This window comes from Biomphalaria glabrata, chromosome 1 (genome assembly GCF_947242115.1).
Source record: "Biomphalaria glabrata chromosome 1, xgBioGlab47.1, whole genome shotgun sequence".
Lineage (NCBI taxonomy): Eukaryota > Metazoa > Mollusca > Gastropoda > Planorbidae > Biomphalaria > Biomphalaria glabrata.
This window is the reverse complement of record NC_074711.1, coordinates 77,864,664-77,888,437: the sequence shown is the minus strand read 5'-3', so window position 1 is coordinate 77,888,437 and position 23,774 is coordinate 77,864,664. Positions and strand designations below refer to the sequence as shown.

Genomic DNA, 23,774 nt, shown 5'->3' with positions numbered 1-23,774 from the left:
CTGAAAAATTATTGGCCTAAAAAAAGTAAAAACAGAGTTTTCGCTGTGTGGTCGATTAGCTCGTGACTTTTTTTCCCCCAAAGATAGAACATAAACTGCCTTTTTGTTTTCCAAAGATATAGCCCTACATAAACTACATAAACTGCCTTTTTTTTCCAAAGATATAGCCCTACATAAACTGCCTTTTTTTTCCAAAGATATAACCCAACATAAACTGCCTTTTTTTTCCAAAGATATAGCCCTACATAAGCTAGATAAACTGTCTTTTATTTTTCCAAAGATATAGCCCTGCATAAACTGTCTTTTATTTTTCCAAAGATATAGCCCAACATAAACTGTCTTTTATTTTTCCAAAGATATAGCCCTACATAAGCTAGATAAACTGTCTTTTATTTTTCCAAAGATATAGCCCTGCATAAACTGTCTTTTATTTTTCCAAAGATATAGCCCAACATAAACTGTCTTTTATTTTTCCAAAGATATAGACCTATATAAACTGTCTTTTATTTTTCCAAAGATATAGCCCTACATAAACTGTCTTTCGTTTTCGAAATAGAAGAACAGTTGCCACCCATCTCTTCCCTTCCACCCATGGAGAGAATGCAAGCTAACAGTACAGGAATGAAAAAAACAACAACTTCAATTTGCAAAGTTCTCAATGCGATCAACTGCCATTACCTCCTTATGTAATATCATAATACTAGATAATCTATATTATATTCCTAAGGCCATTGATTTATGCATGAACTGACATATCACTAATCCTCCCACTTGCCCTGAAAGAAAAAATAAGAAATTTAACCAGTTACTACTTTCTATGTACCTTTAACAATTAAAAACCTTTAACGATCGAAACTACAGCTGTTAAATTTACAGAAAATGATTTTTTTTTAATTATCGATTTAGACCCAAAATGCACTTGTCGGACCTTAAGGAATCCCTCTTTACTGTCCATGACATCGCTGTTTGTAGTGCGGTCTTGACATCGTATGTCCATGATGGAGCTCAAGCATCTTTGGTGAAAGCGCTCAAGTAGTCTTAGTTGCTTTCTGTATAATACCCATTTCTCAGATCCATATAGAAGGGTTGAGAAAACCATCGCTTGGTGGACATTGGTTTTTGTAGGCAGGCGGAGCGATTTATTCCGCCAAGCACTACTGACCCTGGCCAGACGGTTATGAACTTCCCTTAAAAGCGAGGCGTCATTTGATACTATGCTTCCTAAATATGTGAAGTGGTCTACCACGTTAAGGAGCTGTCCATTTACGGTGATGTTTGGGGCTGAGTAGGTTTTATTGGGTGACTTCTGAAACATGGCTTCTGTTTTCCAGAGGTTTATAGATAAACCAAAAGAGGCGGCAACGTATGCGAATTCGTTGACCACGATATCGTGTTCATTGTGAGCTAGCAGGGCGCAATCATCGGCACAGAGAAGCTCCGTTATGACCATTTCTTTTGTTTTTGTATGGGATAGTAGACGTCGAAGATTGAACACATTGCCGTCCGAACGAAACCTGATGTAGATGCTTTCGTGCAATCGCTGCCTCATTTGACCCAGCATTACGCCAAAGAAGATAGAGAATAGAGTAGGAGCAAGTACACAGCCCTGCTTCACGCCATTTTCTATTGGGAAGTGACCAGACAGGTCACCATCGTGTCTAATCTGGCCTTTTGGTCCCACGTGAAACTGCTTGACTATGTCCTAAGATGAAGGGTGGTTTGGTTTTGGTTTTAGGCACATCGGCACAATTTTAGGCCATGTCGTGCCTGCATTCCCTTAAGGACGACTCTCTCTCTCTAGATAACAAGGGCTAAATTCTATACAGTTAAATCCTTAAAATCAAGGTCTATTCACAGTTAAAATAGTAAAGGTAGTAAAAATTTAATAATTTGGTAAAAATCTAATGTAAATAGTACATGTTCACAAATTCTTAAATCAGATCTTCGTAGCTGAAGGGTGGATTAGGGATAATTGATAATTACATTCACGGGTAAAAAGTATACGGTTGAGTGGGGTATTGTTATAAAGCAATTAGGCAATGGGGCCAAGATGTAACAGATTTTATAAATGATTTACCGAATCGCATTAGTTCAGGAACAAAAGTCAGATTATTTGCATAATATATAGAACAATAAAAACAACACAAGAAACTGAAATTTTACAAAGAGAATGAGATGAATTTCAGAAATGGAAATCAAATTGAAGCCTATCTTTCCACCCATAAAATTTCAGTTTTGAAGAGTAACAAACAAAAAACTAAAACAAATAAATTCCACTTATCTTATTCATGGTAAACCAGTCACACAGACTAAAAACGCAAAATACCAATAGGTGTTATATTAAATGAGAAAAAAAATGGAATCCCCAAATCGATATTAAAAAGTCAAACAAAGCATTAGATCTAATGTTTATTTTAAGAAATTTCTATAAATCAAATAAGAACATAAATCTAAAATGTTATTTAACATTGGTTAGGCCAATAATAGAATATGCAACCTCTGTTTGGGACCCCTCAGCACATGAAAACATTAAGAAACTAGAACATACACAAAATAGAGCAGTGAAATTCGTAACAAACGAATCTTTACTTATGACTAGAGTAACACCTTTATTAAAATCACTAAATTTAGAAAGCCTTCAGGACTTAAAAGTAAAGTAGCAATTAGACATAAAACACTGAACCATAATCTTCAAATTGGAGACGAAAGACCCAGGAGAGATCTGGGTATACCGAGATCTGAATGGAGGGATGTGTTGAACAGACCAGAGCCCTCCATGGGCTGTGGTGCCACTGAGATAGGTGGATAATTTTCAAATACAAAAACAAAATGTAATAATATAATCAGAAAGACACAAAGATAAAGGCACATTCCTGGTTCCGTATGCTAGGACAAATTTGTACAAGTGCTCCTTCTCCCTACTGCTAATAGAGCATGGAACGGTTGCCTGAGCCAGCCAGGAAAACCAGTGACGTGGCAGAATTTAAGTCATTTGTTAATAATTAACATGCATGACTAGATGCATGACGCGTAGGATCTTCTTCTTTTTTAAAGTTACGTTTACATTTTATAAGATAAGATTTTTAAAATCAAGTTTCTTGAAGGGGGTGCGGGGCGGAACCTGATGTAAAACGTAAAAAAGAAGCAGCCCCCACCCCACAAAGATATATTTAAGAGCCTATATATAAATATTTCAAATTAACTGATAAACAGAACTATAAAGAAGACTATTTGTTAAGGCGGAGAGGGGGGGGGGGAGAAAAGTGATATTCCAATTTACGGCCCTTCCAAATTATACAAGAGAGTTGAAGAGAGGGGATCCATCATCCAGGGTAAAATAAACACATAACCAAATCACATGCGTAGCCGATGGGTAAAGCTAATCAATAGTAATCATAAAAATATAATTAATCTACTTTGCGCTCTCAACAAGTATAATCATGCTGTTTGTGAACATAACAGACATATTAAAGTGAACAGAGCTAAAGAGACAAGCTAACAGACATATTAAAGTGAACAGAGCTAAAGAGACAAGCTAACAGACATATTAAAGTGATTTTAGTTCCTTTGCTTTTCCACTTCAATGTAGACATTTTTTAAAATTCCGTCTAGCTTGTGATGTGATAAATCGAGGTAAGAAAGATAGCATAGGCTGAATTGATTTTAGGCTACTGCATTATCATAGTTGCTAAAAGCATTAGTTACATTGAGTTCATGCAAAATTGCTGCTCAACAAAATGGCAGCCGTGTTGACGCAGCAAGCTATTAGTTTGAACAAATCAAATAAAGAGATGGCTACTGATTTCTTATCTAACATTGGTAATAATTTATTTAAACTTTTCCATTGGATATATTGCCATGTGATGTGTGTTTCCTTACTATTTACGCCGAAAATAAAGGAATCTTGTTGGTTCACGTGCGTCTTTGTGTAAAAGAAAAACAAAAAAGTGTCGAATTCGCTTGGTCACTCAAAACAAGCAAAAGTGCTGAAAAAGTCAGTCAGTGTACTGGCATAATCATGTATTTTTACTTTAATTAATTAGGTGAAAATAGATCTAGTCTATGAGTTTTTAATTTTTTTATGCGCTTAGATCTATATACCTTTAACCTTGGGCTTGGTTATGCCAATATTATCAATATAGAAATCTAATTATGAATATAAATAATTATTTAATTAATTATTACTTTAGATTAGTCAGTTTAGTTTTAGTAACATAATTAACATTATTAGTCATTATTTATTATTAGTAAATATTATTACCAATTTTGAGTAAATTAGAGTATTTTTTAATTAGATTAGATTATTAGATCTATAAATCTATTTCTAGAGTAATTTATTTATTCTGGACATTACATGAATCCATACAACTCGCTGTTTTTGTGGTCATTAAATCTTTATTTTGATATTTAAAATGAAACTAGATCTAGCGCTCTGTATAATGTTCGTGTCCATTTTCCAATGATTCTGAACCAATTTCCTTCCATTTAGCTGTCTTTTAATGTAAGAAAAAAGAATTTCAAATTTGTAAGTCAGGTTGTTGTTTTTTTCCTGTTACCATGATGACTTTAAACTAAACCTCTTCCTAGTCTAGTAATCCTAGGGTTAGGAGTTAAGACTTAGGACTATATTTTCTGGTTGGCTAGTCTATGCTAATGAGCCCACCAACATTTATTTATTCTGTTTTTGGAGCTGATTTATTTGATTCATAAGCCAAGTTGCTTGATTTCATACAAAAATAATTATTTTAATAGGGTGTTTGTATTAGATTACAATTTTCTTACCAAAATTTATTCCAAACAACCAGTTTTGGAAATCAGTATTAATAATCTTACATTATAGTTGTTTGTTGTTGTATTTATAGAGAATAAATGGGCAAATGTTTGGAGTGAGCTTGATACATTGAATGAAGTTAAATACCTAGATCTAGACCTACAACTAGATAGATCTATATTTATATAGAGAGAATATAGAGGACTCAGCTATTTAGGCAAGAATGGCCATCTTAGCCTGTACTATACTACAAGAGATCATCTGTATTAGAAATTTATTCAATGAATAAACAAAAAACCACAAGCATTTAACACATCTAATCATGCAAACATGATTAGTCTAAAAGTTGGTGTAGACGTAGAAGTCACTATCCCACTAGTACTACTAGTATTTTAATTTTTTAAGCAAACTATGGTGGTGAACTTTTTGAAAAGCCTTGGAAAAATATAATAAGATAGCATCTATTTGTTCGCTATTATCTGAACCTTTTGAAAAATCATCAATTTGTCCTATTAGATATAATATATATATATTAGTTATGTTTCACGTGATTTATATTCCCTAAAGCCATGTTGGTATGGAGTAAGGACATTATCTTTGTCTATGTTGTATATGATGTTGCGGTATATTATGTGTTCTAGGATTTTACATGTGATGCTGGTTAGTGATACTGGTCTGTAGTTTCCTGGTCAGATTTTTCTCCTTTTTTAATTAGGGGGGTGACATTAGCTTCTTTCCAGTCCCTTGGTACTGGTTAAGAGATGCCTGAAAAAGTATTTTTAAACACTGGGGCTAGCTCATTGCTTAGTTCTTTGAGAAGTCTAGCTGGAATACCATCAGGTTCAGATGCTTTATTTGGTTTAATGTTCACTAATAGTTTTTAGATCCCCTTTTTTTGTACTTCTATATATATATATATATCTCCTATGTTGTCTACTTAGTTCAAATTAAGCAGATAAGTTAAATTAAATAGATAGTAAGTATAGATCTATGATTATAATTAGTGACTTGGATAGATTTTTTTAGACCTTAATAAGATATGATGGTATAATTAGCATTGGCAGATCAGATGTTTAAATCGTGGTTTATGCTGGACTTACAAAACCAGTCCCAGTTCAGGTAAAAATAGAACAGCATAGATCATAAGTTGATTAGTAAATCTTGGATATATATATTTGTGCTAGTATCTGAGTCTAGAACTAAACTCTATATTTATTACTAACTTAGAATGTTTTTGTAGTTCAGATTTCTTTCATTTTATTATTATTAAACCACTTTTTGCCCTAGAAAGCTGAAATTTATATAAAGTCATTTTTGACTTAGGAACATGTAAAGCCCAGTCGCTGCCATTTTTAGAGTTTCATAATGATCATTTAGACCTCAAAAAAAAAAATGAACATTGAAATTGTGTGTAAACTTTTCATGCATTGGTCGATAAAAATATATATTTTGTAACGTATACATACATAAAATTGGATCTAATGTCAAAGATGGTCAAGTCGAATTTGTAGGTTTGTTTTACATGTTTTGGATGTTCCTTCAGAGTTAAAGACAATTTACTTCCTAGCCCAAACCACGTCTAGTGTTTGTGACCTATAATACGCCTCGATAATGATTGGTACCTGGTTGATCAATTATTGCCCCCTCCACTTCTGCAGCATTTATTTTATACTGCGTTGTTGACCTGCAATGGTGCTTTGTGTTGCACTATCGTTTTATTATTTTGTGTTGTGTTGAACTAGTATTTGCAGTTGGGTTGAGTTGTAAAGTTACCAGCACTACAAACTTGGGATTTTGTAGAGAGGAATTGTTGGGGAGTAGAGGAAAGGAGAGAAGGAGAGCTGAACTGTGTGAACCAGTGTTTGTTTGTTATATTAGCATATATATATGCTTTCTTAGAAAGAGTACATTATACATTTTTAAAAATTGAAAATTTTATTTCGGTTGAGAGATTACTATTGGGTTATTTAATTTAGCAAGAATTTCACTGTGAACTTCATGTAATGGATAATTCCAACAAAATCCTTTAATTATGGTTATTAAAGTGCTTACCTTAAAAATGAGTCCAGAGTCAAAACTTGTATTTCTTTTATTTGTAGCCAGATTCTCAACCTCATCTCCACTTAATTGAATTTGTAGAATTTATATATAATATCAATTATATATATATAAATCAATTGCCTATTAATATAATCTTTGATAAAGTTATTACACATAAGTAGTGTTGATATATTTCATTGCTTGTAGTCAGGCCAGATGTTGTGCAAGCTGATGATGAAGCAATTAAGGTTAAGGAGCAAGAAATTCTTGAAATGGGGAAACTTTATGCAGACCAGAATAAAGCCAATGGTTTGTACATTTTAGTATTAACAACACTAAGAATAATTCTAACATCATTTTTTTTTCTATTAAAATCTATCTACACACTTAAAATATACTTCCTATCTATTTCTGTAAACTTAATATAAAAGTTTTATTTAATACACACATGGAGCTTTAACTAGTTTCTATTGTAACCTCTAGAACTGGCTAACCTGATCAAATGTGTACGACCATTCCTAAACCTGGTGAGCAAAGCCAAAGCAGCAAAGCTGGTTCGTGCTCTTGTTGATCTCTTCCTTGATATGGAAGCTGCCACTGGTAGTGAGGTGAGTTCAAATGTAGAATCTTAATAGATGGCTGAAGTCTGTAGCAACCATTGATTTGAAATGATTAAACATGCACACACTTTATCACTTTAATGTTTCTGGAATTTTCTGTATTGGTTTATATTGGTTTTATTTTTAGGTTGAACTCTGTAAGGAATGCATTCAGTGGGCTAAAGATGAAAGACGAACATTTCTAAGGCAAGCTTTAGAGGTAAGTAATAATAAAAATATATTTAGTTTTTTTTCATAAATTGCTCAATTATCTAATTAATATCTAACAAGTTTCAGGCATTCATTTAAAAAAGAAGAAGGTAATCATATCCTACTGGTATATTTTAATCTAGTCATATAGATAAGAAAGAGTTCATATACAAATCTCTTTTTGAATTAATCAGTAGTTTATGTTTTTGAATAAAATTTTTCAAGTTTCAGTTTAGTGTTAACTGTAGTATTGCTACTCAACTTTTTTGTCTGAGTGTCTCTAAGTTTAGTGATGGTGTATTAAACTCTAATTTGCATTTGTTCCATTTACTTTATTTCCTTGAGTTGAGGAGTCCCAAAGAGAATATGTATATTTTAGAATCAGTCTAACCAAGGCAGTAAAATTTCAGTTTTATTTGCTTATTTAGTCTGTACAAATTTCTTTTAATAACACTAGTGCTTTGTTTGATTTCTGAATTGTTTTGCTAATATGGGGATTCCATGATAACCTTTTATTAATTATAAAACCCAAGTTTGAGTTTTTAGTTGAGTAACTGCTTTGCAGGGTTATGTTAAGGCACTTGGCTTTTGAACTAAATAGGTTCACATCTTAGTGTAAACTGGTATTTTGGAATTCATAGAATACCCCTGAGTCCACCCAATTCTAATGGGTTCCTGACATTAGTAGGGGAAAGTAACTGGAGTTGGTCTTTGTAATGTCCACATGACTCCCTAATCAGCCATAGAAACAAATGAACCTCATGTCATCTGCTCTATTACACTGCAAAGTTTGAAAGTGGTACTTTATTTTTAACTGGTTTACCACAATTAAGATATGTTAGTTTTTTTTGTTGTTTTTTTTCTTAATAATTGTCTTTTTTGTGGAGGTGAAAAAACATGCTCCTGAATTTAATTTGATGGTTTTCAATATTTCAAAATCTTTCCCCAGGCTCGTTTAATTGCATTATACTTTGATACCAAGAAATACACTGAAGCTTTACAGCTGGGTAAGCATTTGATCTAACTACTTGATGTACCATTATCATAAAGTAATTATTTTTAGACTGTTAAAGTATTTTGTTAGTTGTTTTTTTTTAACATTTATCTCTCAAACTAAATGTGCTTTGAAAATATGACTTGAACAAGACTAAATAAAGTCAATAAAGATAGTTTTCACTGCAAAGCTTATTAAAGATATTGTGTATTGCTGGTCAATAGAAGATCACTGTTCTGTACAACTGTATTACACAAATATACCTTTATTACCTCATTACAATTAGAGTATTCATGATCAATGATTCAATGTTTATACAGGCTCAACATTGTTGCGAGAGCTCAAAAAGTTAGATGACAAAGCCTTGTTGGTAGAAGTGCAACTTTTAGAAAGTAAAGTCTATCATGCTCTGAGCAATTTACCAAAAGCCAGGTGAGTCCAAGATTCATTATCAGGTATATCTAAGCAAATCTTGTACATTTTTTAGCACAACATGATGGTAACCTTAATATATGATCTTATTTTGAGTTATAAACTATTCTATCATTGGGATTTACAGAGCAGCCCTTACCTCTGGTAGAACTACAGCTAATGGTATTTACTGCCCGCCAAAACTTCAAGCTGCATTGGACCAGCAATCAGGTGATCCATTTATATCAAAATCAAATTTATTTTCATACCCTCCAAATATGCTGTATTGTACAGTATTTTCTACTTATATTGATTACAAGTTAGTCTTGCCAGTATTCTATTTCAACTAATTGGTTTCTTAAATATGTTATATAAGTGTTCTCTATTTATTTAGTTATTTTATTAAGATATAATGGCTACAGGTAATATGATTTATTTAACTTATAAAAAAATGAAAAAAAACATCTTGCAATTCAATAAAATTAACTTTTACAATAGCAAGATAGTCCTTGATTGGGGTATGTTTTTTAATACATGAAAACTTCCTTAAACATGTCACAAATTGTTAAGCTTTATACATTTTTATAGCACATTCCAAGGGACCAAAAACTTCTAACTTATTATAATTTATTTTTATTTTCAAGGTATTTTACATGCAGCAGATGAAAGAGATTTCAAAACTGCTTACTCTTATTTCTATGAAGCATTTGAAGGCTATGACTCAATAGATAGCCCTAAGGCTGTTATTGCTCTCAAGTACATGTTATTGTGTAAAATCATGCTTAACACGTAAGTTGGTGTTATTTTAATTAAATATAATTTATAGCTCTATTTAACATCTTGTCTTGTTTTGGAAAGTATTAGAGAATCATTACTATATGATGGCTGCCTGGTTGTGCAGTTTGCGCTCTGGACTGTTGTTCAGGCTTATCTATTGATGGTCCCAGGTTCCTATGGGAGGTTTGGATTAGGAAGTATATTATTTTCAATTTCAAGGAACATCCGAAACATGTACAACATTTTACAAATAAACATGATACATTTTTTTACCTTAAACAATCCTGTCATAGGTCTCTCCTTGTAGTTCAAAAGTGCATGTTTGTAGGTTTTCAGTACTAGCTAAGCAGTTTAGAGTGCTTTGCTACCTGACATCTTGTATGTGGGGTAAGGTATATTATGCTCAGTCTAAAGCTTCATACCTGGTCTTCAGTCCTATTGTCTTGCTATCTTGCACAAATGAAAAATTATCTGAGAAATAACTTGTTAGTGCTGCATGATGATGTTAAAAGCTGGTTGGATTTGATGCAGAGCAATAAAACTATTGGTATAGTGATAACAATATATATGTTCATGGAATTATCAGTCCTGTTGATCACTTTTGTTTTTCAAGTGCTGATGAAGTGCAAGCTATTGTCAGTGGAAAGTTGGCTCTTAAATACAGTGGACCTGAAGTTGATGCAATGAAAAGTATTGCACAAGCCAGCCACAAAAGATCTTTGGCAGATTTTCAGAAAGTGAGTAAATTATTTCAAATGTTTTCTGTGCAACTTAAATTTAAAACATAATTTGTAAACTTTTTATTGTTCCAGCGTTTAAGCCTTGCTAAATGTCCACATTTTTTTTTTACTTTAGACTTTAACAACATACAAAGCCCAGCTGGAAGATGATACCATTGTTCAAGCCCATCTAAAGACTTTGTATGATAATCTTCTAGAACAGAACTTGTGTCGCATCATTGAACCATTCTCTAAAGTACAAGTACAGCATGTGGCAAATCTCATTAAATTACCTCTGGTAAAAAGAAACATGATCAGACTTAAATTCTACTATTTTTTCTATTATATATACAAACATATTAGATTAAATTTTTGGCTAACTTTTGATAGTATTCAAAGGACGCAGATGTACTTATTAAAGGATTTTTTTATATGTATAGAGTGATGGGAATTTTTTTTTAATTTTCAGAATTCCAAAAATTTCTTTTGATCCGATTTTCTATTTAAAAAATCCGAAATCTTCCCAGACATTTAAAAAAAATAAAAATCCGATATTATTTTTTTTGTATGAAGAAAAATAAAATAAATGATTTTATTATTTTTCCATTTTTGGAAAAATGCAAAATAAGATTTTTGTTTTAAACATGCACACATCCTGTCTTTTGGCACAGTTATTAAAGTTCTATTTTTTTTTTAATATTGTATTATCATATTGTCTTATAAGTCTGGATCTTGAGTGACTAGAGTGGTTTGAATCATGATAGATTGATATATTCTAGATAAGATATGTAGTTTCTTTAATTTGACTACTTTTGATCTTTAGATCTAGAGCATCTTATACCTCAATGGCTGCTTGCCAGCTTTTGAAAAGTATCAGACTTGAGAGCATCATTATTGCCCGGCCACTTTTGGCTCTGTTGTTACGATGGCCCCTAGATTTTTCTAATTTGAACCCTGCCTGACGACTTCCATGAGTTCAAATGGGATTAGATTTAGACATCTAGATCTATTATCAGATCTAGATCATAATAATAATATATTGGTTCAAGAGTCACTAGAGATCTAGATCCAAGTTATTAGATTGAAGTACATCTAGATTTTACTAGTGAGGAGTATATTTTAAGTTTTTTTTATATTTAACTAATAACTAATCATTACTATAACTAAAGCTTTAAAAGCCCAGTGTGGTAGAGATCCACTTCTTGTAAACAACTTGTATCAGCATGAAAAAAGAGTCAGATAAAGAAGCCTCAAAATGCATTATTATTGCTAAACGTTCTCTTCCTCTAAGCATTGCTCCTCATCTGGTTGTTCATGCTTGTCTTGCTTAAGAAGTCAGCAGAAATTCAGCAGCTTTCTCTCAATTGCTTTTCAAGCATTTTTTGGGGACTTCATGTACAAAGTTTAATAAACAGTTTCTTCTGGATAAAATTTAATAATTAGTGAAACAAACAGAAGTGTAGATTATACTTTTGAAGTATTTCCAAAACTCAAGTATGTTTTGATTTTCAAACACATTAGTTGTTGAGAAGTTGTTACAATACCTGTAAAGCAGATATCTATTACAGACTGCCTGGACCCAGATATAAATGTATCTATCTGCAAAAAGCTTTAAGCCACGACAGGCCAGTTCCAAACTGGGGGTGTACGAAATTTCCTAAATTTTTTTCAACGTCTGTTCCTATCACTGTATATATTAGCTCCATAATTGTACCATAATAATATAACTAATACAAGTAACCAATACAGTATTAATATAAGAATGTCAGTATTATTAAAACTTGTTAAAACACATAATTTTTGTATATAATTTTTATATTTTAGTATTATATTCCATTAGACTAAATATAACAAATTTTTTTTGGTTTATTTCTTCAGACTAATGTGGAGAAGAAATTGTCACAAATGATTTTAGACAAAAAGTTTCATGGTAAGTGGAGTACTCTCTTGTATCTAGAATATATTGTGTGTGACATTCAAGCAATTCATGCTACAAAGTGTAACATATAATTCATTCTCTAAGAGAAGGGATATTACTCCATATCAATTATTTAAAAAATCAATTTTGACTAAATTCATAAAAAAAACAACTCACAAAAAAAATTTTAATAGAGAAAAATAGACCTAGGGATTAGCATCATGTTTCAGGTCATAAAAAGGTCTGATGAGCTCAAAAACATTAAAATATCATGTCAGATTTAGTTGCCTTCCAATCTCTCATTTTATTGATTTCACATAATACTGGATCTATGCATGAATTTTTTCTTCAATTTCACTATCTAACTCAAATGGCTCTAAAACACTTACCCCAACCATTAGTTCCTTAATCTACAGTTGAAACATTAATATTCCCATTAAAATCATATTCAGTTAAAGCCTACACATTACCTTAAATATGTTTCATTTTGTAGGTTAGCAAAAAAAAACTTTCAAAAAATCATACAAATTCATTCCAACATGCTGCCGATACCAAATTATCACTATTGCTTTCTTAGGTCAGAGTTTGTAAAGGTATAAATAGTTATTTAAAATTTAGCAATGCCAGCATAATCGAAACAACCCAAAATAGGCAATATTGCCCGTCAACTCAAGTTGTGTACCAGTATAGGCGACTACCGACTACTCTAGTTGTGAAATGGTTATACAAATGGACTTGTACTAGCTTTACTTTATCCAGAGTTGGTGATAATTCAATGGATATTTCTAATGTACCAAACTCTGTAAATATAATTTGTATAAATTGTTATTCTTTAGTGATTGAACTTGAAACAAAATCTAATATAATTTACCCTTTTTTTCCTATTTTGTGTTAATAATAATAATTTTATTTATAAAGCGCTGTTAACAAACAAAATGTAGGCTCAAGGCACTGTAATAACATTACTAACACAAACATGACAGCTAAAATGACAATAATTAATCTAAAAAAGTTTTAAACAGATAGGTCTTAATGTTCTTCTTAAATGTTGTCTGTCTGAGATCAATGGGGAGTGAGTTCCAAACCTTTGGTCCGTGCACTGAAAAAGCCCACAGACCGTAGCTTTTAAGGGCGAAATGTGGCACCATTAAAAGCATTGAGTCCATTGAGCGCAGGGCTCTCTGGGGGACATATGGAGTAATCAGATGCTAAGGTACAAGGGCATCTCATTGTTATATATACACTCATGACAAAGTGTGACGACCTTGTAATTGATTCTTGCTTTCACGGGAAGCCAATGGAGCGTGTGCAAGAGCGTAGTAGCAGAATCTCGTCTTGTTTTTCTAAGGACTATTCATGCGGCATTGTTCTGAATACGTTGCAGCTTGGCTATTTTGTCATTGGATATACCTGCTAGCACGGCGTAGCGGTAGTCAAGGCGGGAGAGTATGAATGCCACAGCTAGCGTTTTTGTTGTCTCGGTTGTTAAATATGGTCGGATCTGGCCTAATCTGCGCAGCTGCAGATAAAGACCCTTACAGAGCTGACTTATGTGTGGGCCGTCCAAGATTCCGCACTACATGGACATAAGGAACCTGGTAGTTCATGATAAAAAGAGAATCTGTGTTTTCGACTATTGAGACGTTGTTCCAAGTGCCAATCTTCGTTCATCTTGAGTTTATTCTTAACCATTGTTGCCTAAACTAGTTTGCTTGCAGTATTGTATAGATGTGAAAAGGATCCTGCTAATATAGTCTTAATATGGAAAAGATTCAAACTCAATAATAGCTAGTAAAAACAGAGAATTAGTAATTTTGAGATACCAGAAGAGCTTTAGAAAAAAGTATAGTTAATATTCTGTTTTTGATGAGCATTAAAATAGGGCTAAACTTTTGATTGTTGATAGAAACAGCTCTTGCTTGTTAGCTTTTAGGACTTTGTGTGACACAATCAGGATTCTCCAGTGAATTCTTGATTTCTTATAGCTTGAATTTCTTTCCATTTTATTATTCAAAGTCATGTTGAATTTAATGTCTGCCTTTTCTTCCTGTTTTATTTATACATTATTTATAGTAGTGATTTTTTCCATTGTTATTTTCATGTTTCTTTTTATTTTGTACCATCAGGCATTCTAGATCAAGGTGCAGGAGTCCTGATTGTCTTTGATGAGGTTCAGTCAGATAAGACTTATGCCAATGCATTAGAGACAATACACAACATGGGCAAAGTGGTAGATGCCCTGTACCAGAAAGCCAAGAAACTATCTTAGTAAATGTTCTCATGTATTGTCTGTACAGCCCAGGAGAGGGGGGGGCTGATGAATTTGTTTGAAGCAGGCTAAAAAGAAAAGATCAGCTGTTATTTTTTTTTATATTTATTTTTGAAAACAAGGAATGAAACAAAAAACTGTTACAGCTTGCTGAAATGTATGATTCTCTTCTCCAAACTGTCTTAGGGTATTCTCTTTGTTATAAGTCAGCCTCTCCACCTGTTCAAACTTGTGTATATATATATATCCATTTTATTTTGACATTGTGTTAGTTTTGAAACAAACAGGTATTTTTACTTGTTATCTTTTTTTTTATATTTGGTAATAATAAATAGTAAATTATCACCACCATTGTCTTTTGAACATTTTTTATATCATGTCATCAAGGTTGCACTAGCTTCAGTTTTAATCAATGGGATGTATGAAAAATTCAGATACCAACTATGGTAGGTACACAAATATTTAAAAAGTAAGCATATTTATAAAGGTATCAGAAAATTAAAAATGTCTCAAATTAACTGGGCTTTATTTGTATCTATGTGTATACGAATTTTTAAATATGTTTAAGGATAGAAAAAAACATTTACATATTTGGTATAATGTAATGAGCAAACTTGTAATTGCTTATTAAGGTGTGTATCTTAACAAATACTTTTTTGAGGCTGCACTCCATCTGATTATAACTTAGAGAATGTTTAGCATGTACATACATATGTCATTACACATACAATGAATTAAATGCCTTGCCACTTTTGTGTTGCGGAGTTCAGCATGTTATTTAACTTAAAAATAAATTGTAACCTAGATGGGGGGTGGGTGGAGAAATCAAATTGTAGTACAAAAATAAATATATTGGAATGAAACTAAAGCCAAAACTTGAGTATTTCAGTCTACATGTTCCTATAATTAGATATGGTTCCAATGGAAGCTTGGTTTACTATAGATTGTATTTTTACTTTCAAATAAAACAAATTTTTTGCAATTGCTACCCTAAAGGTAATTAGCTTTGACTTTTTTTTTTTTTTTTAATTTACATTGACAACTTGGCAGTTTTGATTAGTGGCAATACATTAAATAATTTAAAAGGGGGGAGGGGATTAATGTTAAGGTTTTGTTGCACTAAAATATTGAATTTGTTAGACAGAAATCATCAAAGTAAAAAAGTTACATTTAAATAATTAATCTTTTTTTTTTAACGTATTGTGCAATCAAAAACCACTAGCAAGAAAAATTTAGTCTTAAAATTTTTTATTTTTTTTTTAAATCAGATTTCTCAATTTTCCACAACACAATATAATTACTATAGAAAACCTTTCCAACTCATAACCCGTTTATATTATTCTTTGAGTTATCACCCTTTTAGGCAGCCGTTAAGGACAGTAGATAATGATGACTATTTCACTATCAAATCGGCTAGATTTCACCATTCATAGACGTGCCCTACAATTGTGGGCTTGTATTCTGTTTTTCTAAAACACTTCCCTGAGTATCATAGAACTTTCACGTAGGATACAATCTTAATGGGATTTTTTTGTTAGCTGTTCTTAGTGAATCACAGAATTTGTCAACAGGGCACTCTGGAATGTTGGGGTCAGAGTGTGCTAAACATATTAAGTATGACTTAATACTCAGAATATGATATCAGGGTTATTTTCAGAACTTGATCACTTTTTGTTATACAAAGATTCAGAATAGTTCAAGACAAAGTTGTCTTTATTCCTTGTGAGAAAAGAAACAGAAATAAGATGTACTTTATACTAATCAAAGCAGTTGTTCCATATATTGTGTCTACCAACAAAAATCATGCACACATTTTCAACTGTTAATTTAGTAATACTTATGATTTCTTAATTAACATTTTAAAAGCATTACAAGAATTAGTTTTAAAAAAAAAACATTATAAAGGAAAGAAAAAATAATTTCCAAGAGAATATTAGAATTAGTTGTCAATAATCATTTTTACCTGATTAGATTTTTTTAAAAAGCTGGTCATTTACACTATACAAATTAAAGTCAATTCAAAGTTATTTGCTGAAAAAATGTGTATAATTAAAATAAGCTACCATTTTATTTTTAATTTTAAAAATTGAAGAAAATTCAATATATATATATATAAATATATATAATTCAATACACGTCCATTAGCATTGTTTTCGTTCGTGCTATAAGTTGTACTCATTGCTACATTGGTTAAAAAATAAAGAGCAATATCTTCTTTAGCAATATTTTACACAGTAAGCTTATCTCTGGTATCCGAAAACTGTTAACAAGCTATTTATTTACTTTTCAAAGCATTTACATTTTTATTTCCCAGCATGCTTTAACTAAAGCATCTGTCAAACACCATATTTTGTTTTTCTTTCACAGTTATTTATTCTGTAATTCATTTGAGACTCATGAAAAATTGTAGGAAAATGTAATTGGGTTTACAATGGACAGAACCCAGGTATAGCATATACAGAGTAGAGAAAAAACAGTTGACAGGATGCACACACATTAAAAAAAAAATTCTCGTCCTTACTTTTACAGACAAGGGAGGCAATTGAGCTCAAAGAATTGTAGTCATACTTCTGATAGAAAGTAATTTTAGAAAGAGCTACTTCGACTAATTGTTTGATCCTTCATGGAATCACTAGCACACCCTTTGACACAAGCTACAGATTATAGTTTAATTGTCACTAGTTAAGCTCTTTCTTAAATAGTGGCTTTTAACACTTGATTCTTAAAATGGTAAACTTTCTTTACAATGTTTACAGCTGTATTTAGTAAGATCTTAAAATGTTTTGTTTTACATGTTTCGGATGTTCCTTCAGAGTTGAAGATAATTACTTCCTAGTCCAAACCTCCCGCAGGACGACGGGGGATGGGAGCGTGCAGGGTTTGAACCCGGGACCATCGATAAATCTGAACGACAGTCCAGCGTGCAAACCGCACGACCAGGCAGCCATCTTTCGTTAGCAAATCTATCACAGTCATATACCTTTGAAACTAAACGCATTACAATTTACTGTTCAGAACTGACATGACTCAGGAAGAGATATAAACAACAATAATTCCACTAAAATGATTATTTCAGAAGAAAAAAAATCTAATTGATATTGCAACATGTAAAACCATTTAGTAAACAGGTTATTAGCTTTAATAAAAGCCATGTGATCCTTATTCTAAGGTCCTTTTCACTTTGAAATTACAATGTCAAATCTTACAGAAGTCATTCGGATCTTTAACCCGTTGTTTTTAACAGTAACAGTAGAAAATAATCATTGGATACTGATAGTTACTTCCTCCCAGACCTCGATCTGTCGTAATTATGGAAAAATGTACTGGAAGTATTAATATAGCTAGCAACCATTTTGGTAATTCCCTTAATTAACCAGAGAAATGTCGCACATTTCAAATATATGGACCTGTAAGTTGTAGACTATTTGCAGGAAAACAAAAATTGCTCTACTGGCAATTGGAGCCAAAAGCAGTCACCTATTTTTTCCCATTCCTTTTAACGCCAGTACCTAAACCATCTAAAGTCTAACTAGTGAAATAAGATTAATTTTTTAAACTGCCTTTAAGCCTTTTTTTTTCCACTAGTGACTAAAGACTTAAAATTGTTATTTGCTACCTGCTACAGACTCCTGTTTTGATTTAAACAGAAGATAATCCTTAACAACTAATGGTATTGGTAAAGCTGGAATTTTTCTGGAAAGATCGACACCCAGTCTTTTGCGAATAACATTTCTACAAACATGCTTCAGAGGAATGACAGTTTTCATGGCTTCCAAGAGCATGGTCAGGTTCTGATGATTGGAATCAGTCTGGTCAATGTTCTCAAGTCTGTTTTGCAGGATGGGGCGAGCACTTTGGTCAATGGAGCCCAAAGATGCAAGGAGCAGACATGTCTTGTAGCAGTGTCCGTCTGCAGCAATAAAAAATAGTGATTTTTCTTGCCCTTCTTGTTCCAGAAATTGTAAATATTTGTGAATATCCCAGTCATAGCTGGTGAGCATGTTCAAAGTATAGCTGGGGGAGAGGAGAATGTATTGAAGCAACAGCTCGACAACTCTGGAATACTTCCTTCTGACAGCAATGTGCAGTGCGGTGTCTCCAGACTTGCACTCGCGCTTGTTGATGTCACATCCTGCCGCTAGCAGCCTCTGCACGACCTCTCTGTTGTTATAGCAAACTGCTTCCATGAGAGGACTACGACCCCACAGGTTCTGAACGTCTATTAAGCTCCCAGAAGAGATAAGGGCGTCTACGGTCTCAACACTTCCGTTCCTTGCCGCAAAGTGCAGCGCAACCTCATTGTTGTTGTCGGCAATGTTCAAGTCTGCATTAGCCCTAATGAGCCTCAGTGTGGACTCTGTCTTGTTGTTCCGGACAGCTTTCATGAGCGGAGTCTTGGCTGTGATGTCTTGGCTGTTGACCTGTGTCCCTATTCTTATCATCATGTCCAGCATACCGTGGAGGCCTAGCTCTGCTGCATAATGGCACGGGGAGTTCCCAAACACATCTCTGATGTCCAGCTTGGCCCTCGCCGCAATCAGCAGTTGGAGGCAGCTCATGTTGTTCCCTAGAACAGCCATATGAACTGGGGTCCTTCTCAACCTCTTGCTGATTTTGTTTACGTCACATCCGGCCTCGATGAGAAATTTGAGCATCAGGGCGTGGCCACAACTGGAAACGAGGCGCATAGGGTTGTTAAACTCATGCTTTTTATGCCTGACGACCAGGAAACAGTTGTTCAGGTCACGTTTGGTATGCTGGGTCAAATATTTGACCTGCGTCATGTCATTATTGAGAATGGCATCGTACAGAGCCAGGTCCACTTGCTCCTCATAGCTCAGTGGGCAGTGACGCTCCCCAGGTTCATGGTACATACGATACATTGCAAAATGTGAAATATTTTTTTAAATTCCAGGCACCTGAAAACAGAAGATTACTTTTTTTAAATGTATAGAATCGATATAATATGTAAAATACGGATGTAAATATATTCTTAGAGTTATATATTTATCTTCTGTTACTCTGGATGGATTAAATGTAAAAAAAAATATTAAAAAATAAAATATTCATTCTGAAAACTTTTAGTTTAGGTTGCTTTTGCATTTAAATAGGCAAATGATTCTTACAGCCACCAATTACTTTAGGCGTAAACATGTATTCTTTTGGGAAAAGATCGCATAACAAAAGAGTTCTTGCTTCAATGCACATTAAAACAATAAATTTTTTTAAAAAACAAATCTTATCTAAGGGAAAGAACCTCAAAATCACTGCTATGAATACCAATACTGCTGGAAAAAGCTCGATTTTTCTAAAAAAAAATAAATAATTAATTAATTACCACTAATTGGTTCATTAATTGTTTAATCGTGCAAATTTTCAACTTGATCTGAGGATGGGAAGTGGGAGAAAAAATGTGTACAACAAGTAATATGGAAATAAATCCATATATACATCGAATCTCTCAATAAGTAGCATTTCTTTCCCTTATTCGATACCAAAAAAGTACTTAATTACCACTAATTAATTAAATAATTGTTGTTTTTTTATCGAATCATGTTTTGGTAGGTACAATCGATAACTATAAATGTTCAACTTGATCCGAGAATGGGTGTGCGAGAACTAACAAAGTGTGTACCATACAGACAGACAAGAGTGAGTTGATAAAAGCTTTGTTTAAAAAAAAAAGATAAGTCTACTTGTAGGAGGACCGACTTTCATATTCAAAAAGATGTGAGACAATGTTTCTTTAACCTGATAACATAGACATTGCTATCTACCTCAACATGGGACGATATCACTTTATTAAGATTTTATTTTCCTTGGATGGTTTGCTATTCATTTGTTTTAACAAAAAGAGTAATTTGTCAAATGCACATTTAAACATCGCCTAGACTCAGTGGAAATGTGTTGATAAGCTTTCTAACAGCTAATGTCAAATCGCTCTGTCTGGTTAGAATCTTGTACAGGTTTTTTTCTCCCACTTCCCTTTCTTGGATCAAGTTGAAACTTTGCACAATTATTCATTCTCAACGACAACACAGGAATCAATCAAAAAATCAACCAATTAGGCAATCAATTAGTCGTACTTAATTAATTGTGCTTTATATAGAAAATGTACTAAGCTAAGGGGAGATAAGCCTTGTGTAGAGAATTAGGTCGTTCGCTAAAAATTTGAAACTAACAATGGACTATAAAGACTTTTATTTTTATAAGTACTTGATAGATCAGTGGCTAACACATCAGCCTTCCTTCGTGGATTCTCGAGACCTCAAGTTCGAATGGACTATAAAGACTTTTATTTTTATAAGTAGGCTACTTGATAGATCATCCTTCCTTCGTGGATCCTCGATACCTCAAGTTCAAATTCTTAATCGAGAAACTTTTTGGTTTTAAAGTTTTTGAAAAGGAAGCACGGAAACCTTCTCCCAGATACCCACTTCCCCCCCCCCACCCCCCACCCCCACACACACACACACAAGTGGTCAATCAAAATGATTAGACCATAGCACACTGAGGATGTTATTAGCATGAAAGTTGCAAAAACTTATTATTGTTAGTTTAGATCTATTAAATTGTATGTGAAATTGTCCAGCTTTGAAGAGAAGTTTGGGGTTCCACAATTACGCTTGTGCAAATGATGAACTACTGTGAAAAGTCTCTTCTTCTGAGAAATATAGACTTATTAGTTTTACAGTGTGTGATTTAGGCCTGGGTTTCTTGTACGTCTAGCTTTTAAGTTTATCTTGATTTTTGTTTTGTTTGTCATGCTTGTAAGGCTTTGTCCTCTTTTTTTTTTTGTGTCCTCCTATGGGCGTGTCAATATCTGGAACTCACACTACATTCAAGAAGAACATTAAGACCTATCTGTTATAAAACTTTTTTAGATTAGTTTGTCATTTTCACTCTCGTGTTTATGTTTGTTATGTTGTCTTGAGCGCATTGAGCCTACATTTTGTTTGTCCACCGCGCTCTATAAATTAAATGATTATTACAATTGTTATACTATATTCCAGTCATCAGAACTTACAAAGTTTATAGTTTCATTGCTTGATTGCTTCCATTATAAGTTGTCTCATTATACACTCGTAACTTAGTTTACATCGAATAGAAGGGGAATACCCCACCCCTCCCCCGTCATTCAACTCAAATTCATAAACATAAGGTTCAACTTGTATACCCACATTCTTTAAAAAAAAAATGAAATGATTAAATTATGAGTGTAATAAAAAGTGAAGTGACACAAATCACAATTATGTCAATGAAATATATAGCAAACATTCTGAAACTATGTGCCGAGGTAAAATATCTGGAGTTAGTAGGCCTATAATGCCCTATATAACACATATATATGATAACATAAATGTTAATTCATACTCACAGATCAACTGGGCTTGGATACGTCAACAATCAGGTTGATTTGGTCTCGATATCAGCATTTTATTTATTAATGTCTTGAGTCCTCTTCCTTGAGCTCGGAATCACTGCCACGATATGGCAAGTTATGAAGAAAATGGACGTGTCGGTAAAGCTAAGAACAACGTCTGAATGGTATATTGTAAAGTGATTTACGGTTTGATAACCAACTGGTTGAGGTTTGATCGGTGATTGATGTGTTCTGGTCTGATAGAGCTATCCAGGCTTGAACACGATGGAGCAAGCTGATGCAAAGATGTGTTGAGACGACAGAGTGGATTCATACAGCATTCCTGGTGATACAACGCATAAGCATAATCTATGCCAGCTAGTTTCTCCTTTAATATAAGCGGCCGTAGCGAGTAGAGAAAGGGTGAGAGACACACGGCTGGAGGGCGCTATTTGTGCGAGGGAGGGGAGTCGATAAACCGACACTGACCAGTTCAGGATACTGGATGGAACTGCGTTGCCGATGTGGTCAATACGCTCAGATCAGGTCTGGATCCTGTATTCTAGACTATTTCTTTTCTTGTCGTTTTTGGCCCCTGTCTACGTGGGTGTTTTGTCGGCGACGTTTTGCGTGTCGTACACATGTGTAGTTTTGTGTGTCGTACACATGTGTAGTTTTGTGTCTACCATAGCAAAAAAGTTATTTCCGTAAAGCCTCTCTCTCTCTCTCTCTCTCTCTCCCTCTCTCTCTCTCGACGATGTAATCTATCTCTCGTCCATCTGTCCACTGGAAAAACAAAAGATTTGAGTAGAAAGGCTTACAAGATTGCCCAGGACAAAAGCTTTAAGAAGAAAAAAAAGTCTTAGGCCTATAGGTATTTAGGTTTTAAAAGTCCTATATTTAGGTTTAACAGAAGCTTCTTTCATAAAAAAAAAAGGACTTCTCGATATAAAATTGGGACATTAAAAAATAGAATGGTACGAATTTAGAATCAGTACACAAAAGTTAATATAGGGCATAGACTATATATATAGTCTTTAATATGGGGCAATTATTGAGTCTGACTTCTTTTCAGAAAATGGTGAAATTTTTCACTTATAAAAGCCGGAACTGATCATTTTGGGTCTGGGGCATGTTCAACAAAACTCAGATAATGGAAATTGTGAAGTATTTTTTAAAACCCAGACTATTTCTATGTAGATTAATAGATAGAGTGCCAACGAAATCCAGGCATTCTATTGAACATCTAGGCATATTATAAAATGCCGCATTTTGTACTTTGCCGGTAACATTCATATATACATAAATATGTTATGGCCAATACCCGATATATTTGAAGTTAAAAGTGTTTATTCTACTTTGGCCGACCTCTTCGCAAAATGCCGAGGAACCCCTGGCCAATATCCGATGTGCTGATTCAAGACTCTCTGAGAAGCGGCGCAGTAGTGGAGTCCTTAGTACTATTTGTTGGCTTTGCAGAGACGATACTTTTCGGTTGCTATGCTGTCTCTTTAAGAAAACGTCCTGCCTCTGACACCTCTGTAACTTTTTTTTTTATTATTAATTCGACAGCAATTACATTGCGGATATTAGTCCTTGGCTCGTGCATTAGATTTGCGGTTTAAGTTTGCTGTGTAATTATTGTTGTGTCATTAGCATCATAATGTGTGGGTTTTAATATTTAAAAAAAAAACAAAGGCAAA

At 33.4% G+C, this 23,774-nt stretch overlaps 2 protein-coding genes across 2 annotated transcripts; one reads left to right on the top strand and one right to left on the bottom strand.

Annotated features, from left to right (window-relative positions):
• The first annotated feature begins 3,661 nt into the window (after positions 1–3,661).
• LOC106069670 (26S proteasome non-ATPase regulatory subunit 11-like) lies at positions 3,662–15,056 on the top strand. The gene is made up of 12 exons (XM_013229373.2): positions 3,662–3,819; positions 7,019–7,120; positions 7,295–7,419; positions 7,559–7,630; positions 8,570–8,627; positions 8,935–9,046; positions 9,174–9,256; positions 9,670–9,814; positions 10,416–10,539; positions 10,658–10,819; positions 12,400–12,451; positions 14,566–15,056. The coding sequence occupies exons 1-12, from the start codon at positions 3,738–3,740 to the stop codon at positions 14,706–14,708; spliced, it is 1,260 nt and encodes a 419-aa protein (XP_013084827.2). The 5' UTR covers positions 3,662–3,737; the 3' UTR covers positions 14,709–15,056.
• Positions 14,786–22,764, bottom strand: LOC106069662 (ankyrin repeat domain-containing protein 7-like). Its single transcript, XM_013229360.2, has 2 exons — positions 22,087–22,764; positions 14,786–19,627 (listed from the first exon to the last, which is right to left on the bottom strand). The coding sequence occupies exon 2, from the start codon at positions 19,589–19,591 to the stop codon at positions 18,314–18,316; it is 1,278 nt and encodes a 425-aa protein (XP_013084814.2). The 5' UTR covers positions 19,592–19,627; positions 22,087–22,764; the 3' UTR covers positions 14,786–18,313.
• Positions 22,765–23,774: the final 1,010 nt, after the last annotated feature.

Bases quoted from the DNA above. Each gene is read 5' to 3' on its own strand.
- LOC106069670 (XM_013229373.2), top strand. From the start codon at position 3,738: ATGGCAGCCGTGTTGACGCAGCAAGCTATTAGTTTGAACAAATCAAAT. The intron at 9,047-9,173 runs GTGAGTCCAAGA...TGGGATTTACAG, and splicing joins AGCAATTTACCAAAAGCCAG to AGCAGCCCTTACCTCTGGTA. The intron at 9,257-9,669 runs GTGATCCATTTA...TTTATTTTCAAG, and splicing joins TGCATTGGACCAGCAATCAG to GTATTTTACATGCAGCAGAT.
- LOC106069662 (XM_013229360.2), bottom strand. From the start codon at position 19,591: ATGTATCGTATGTACCATGAACCTGGGGAGCGTCACTGCCCACTGAGC.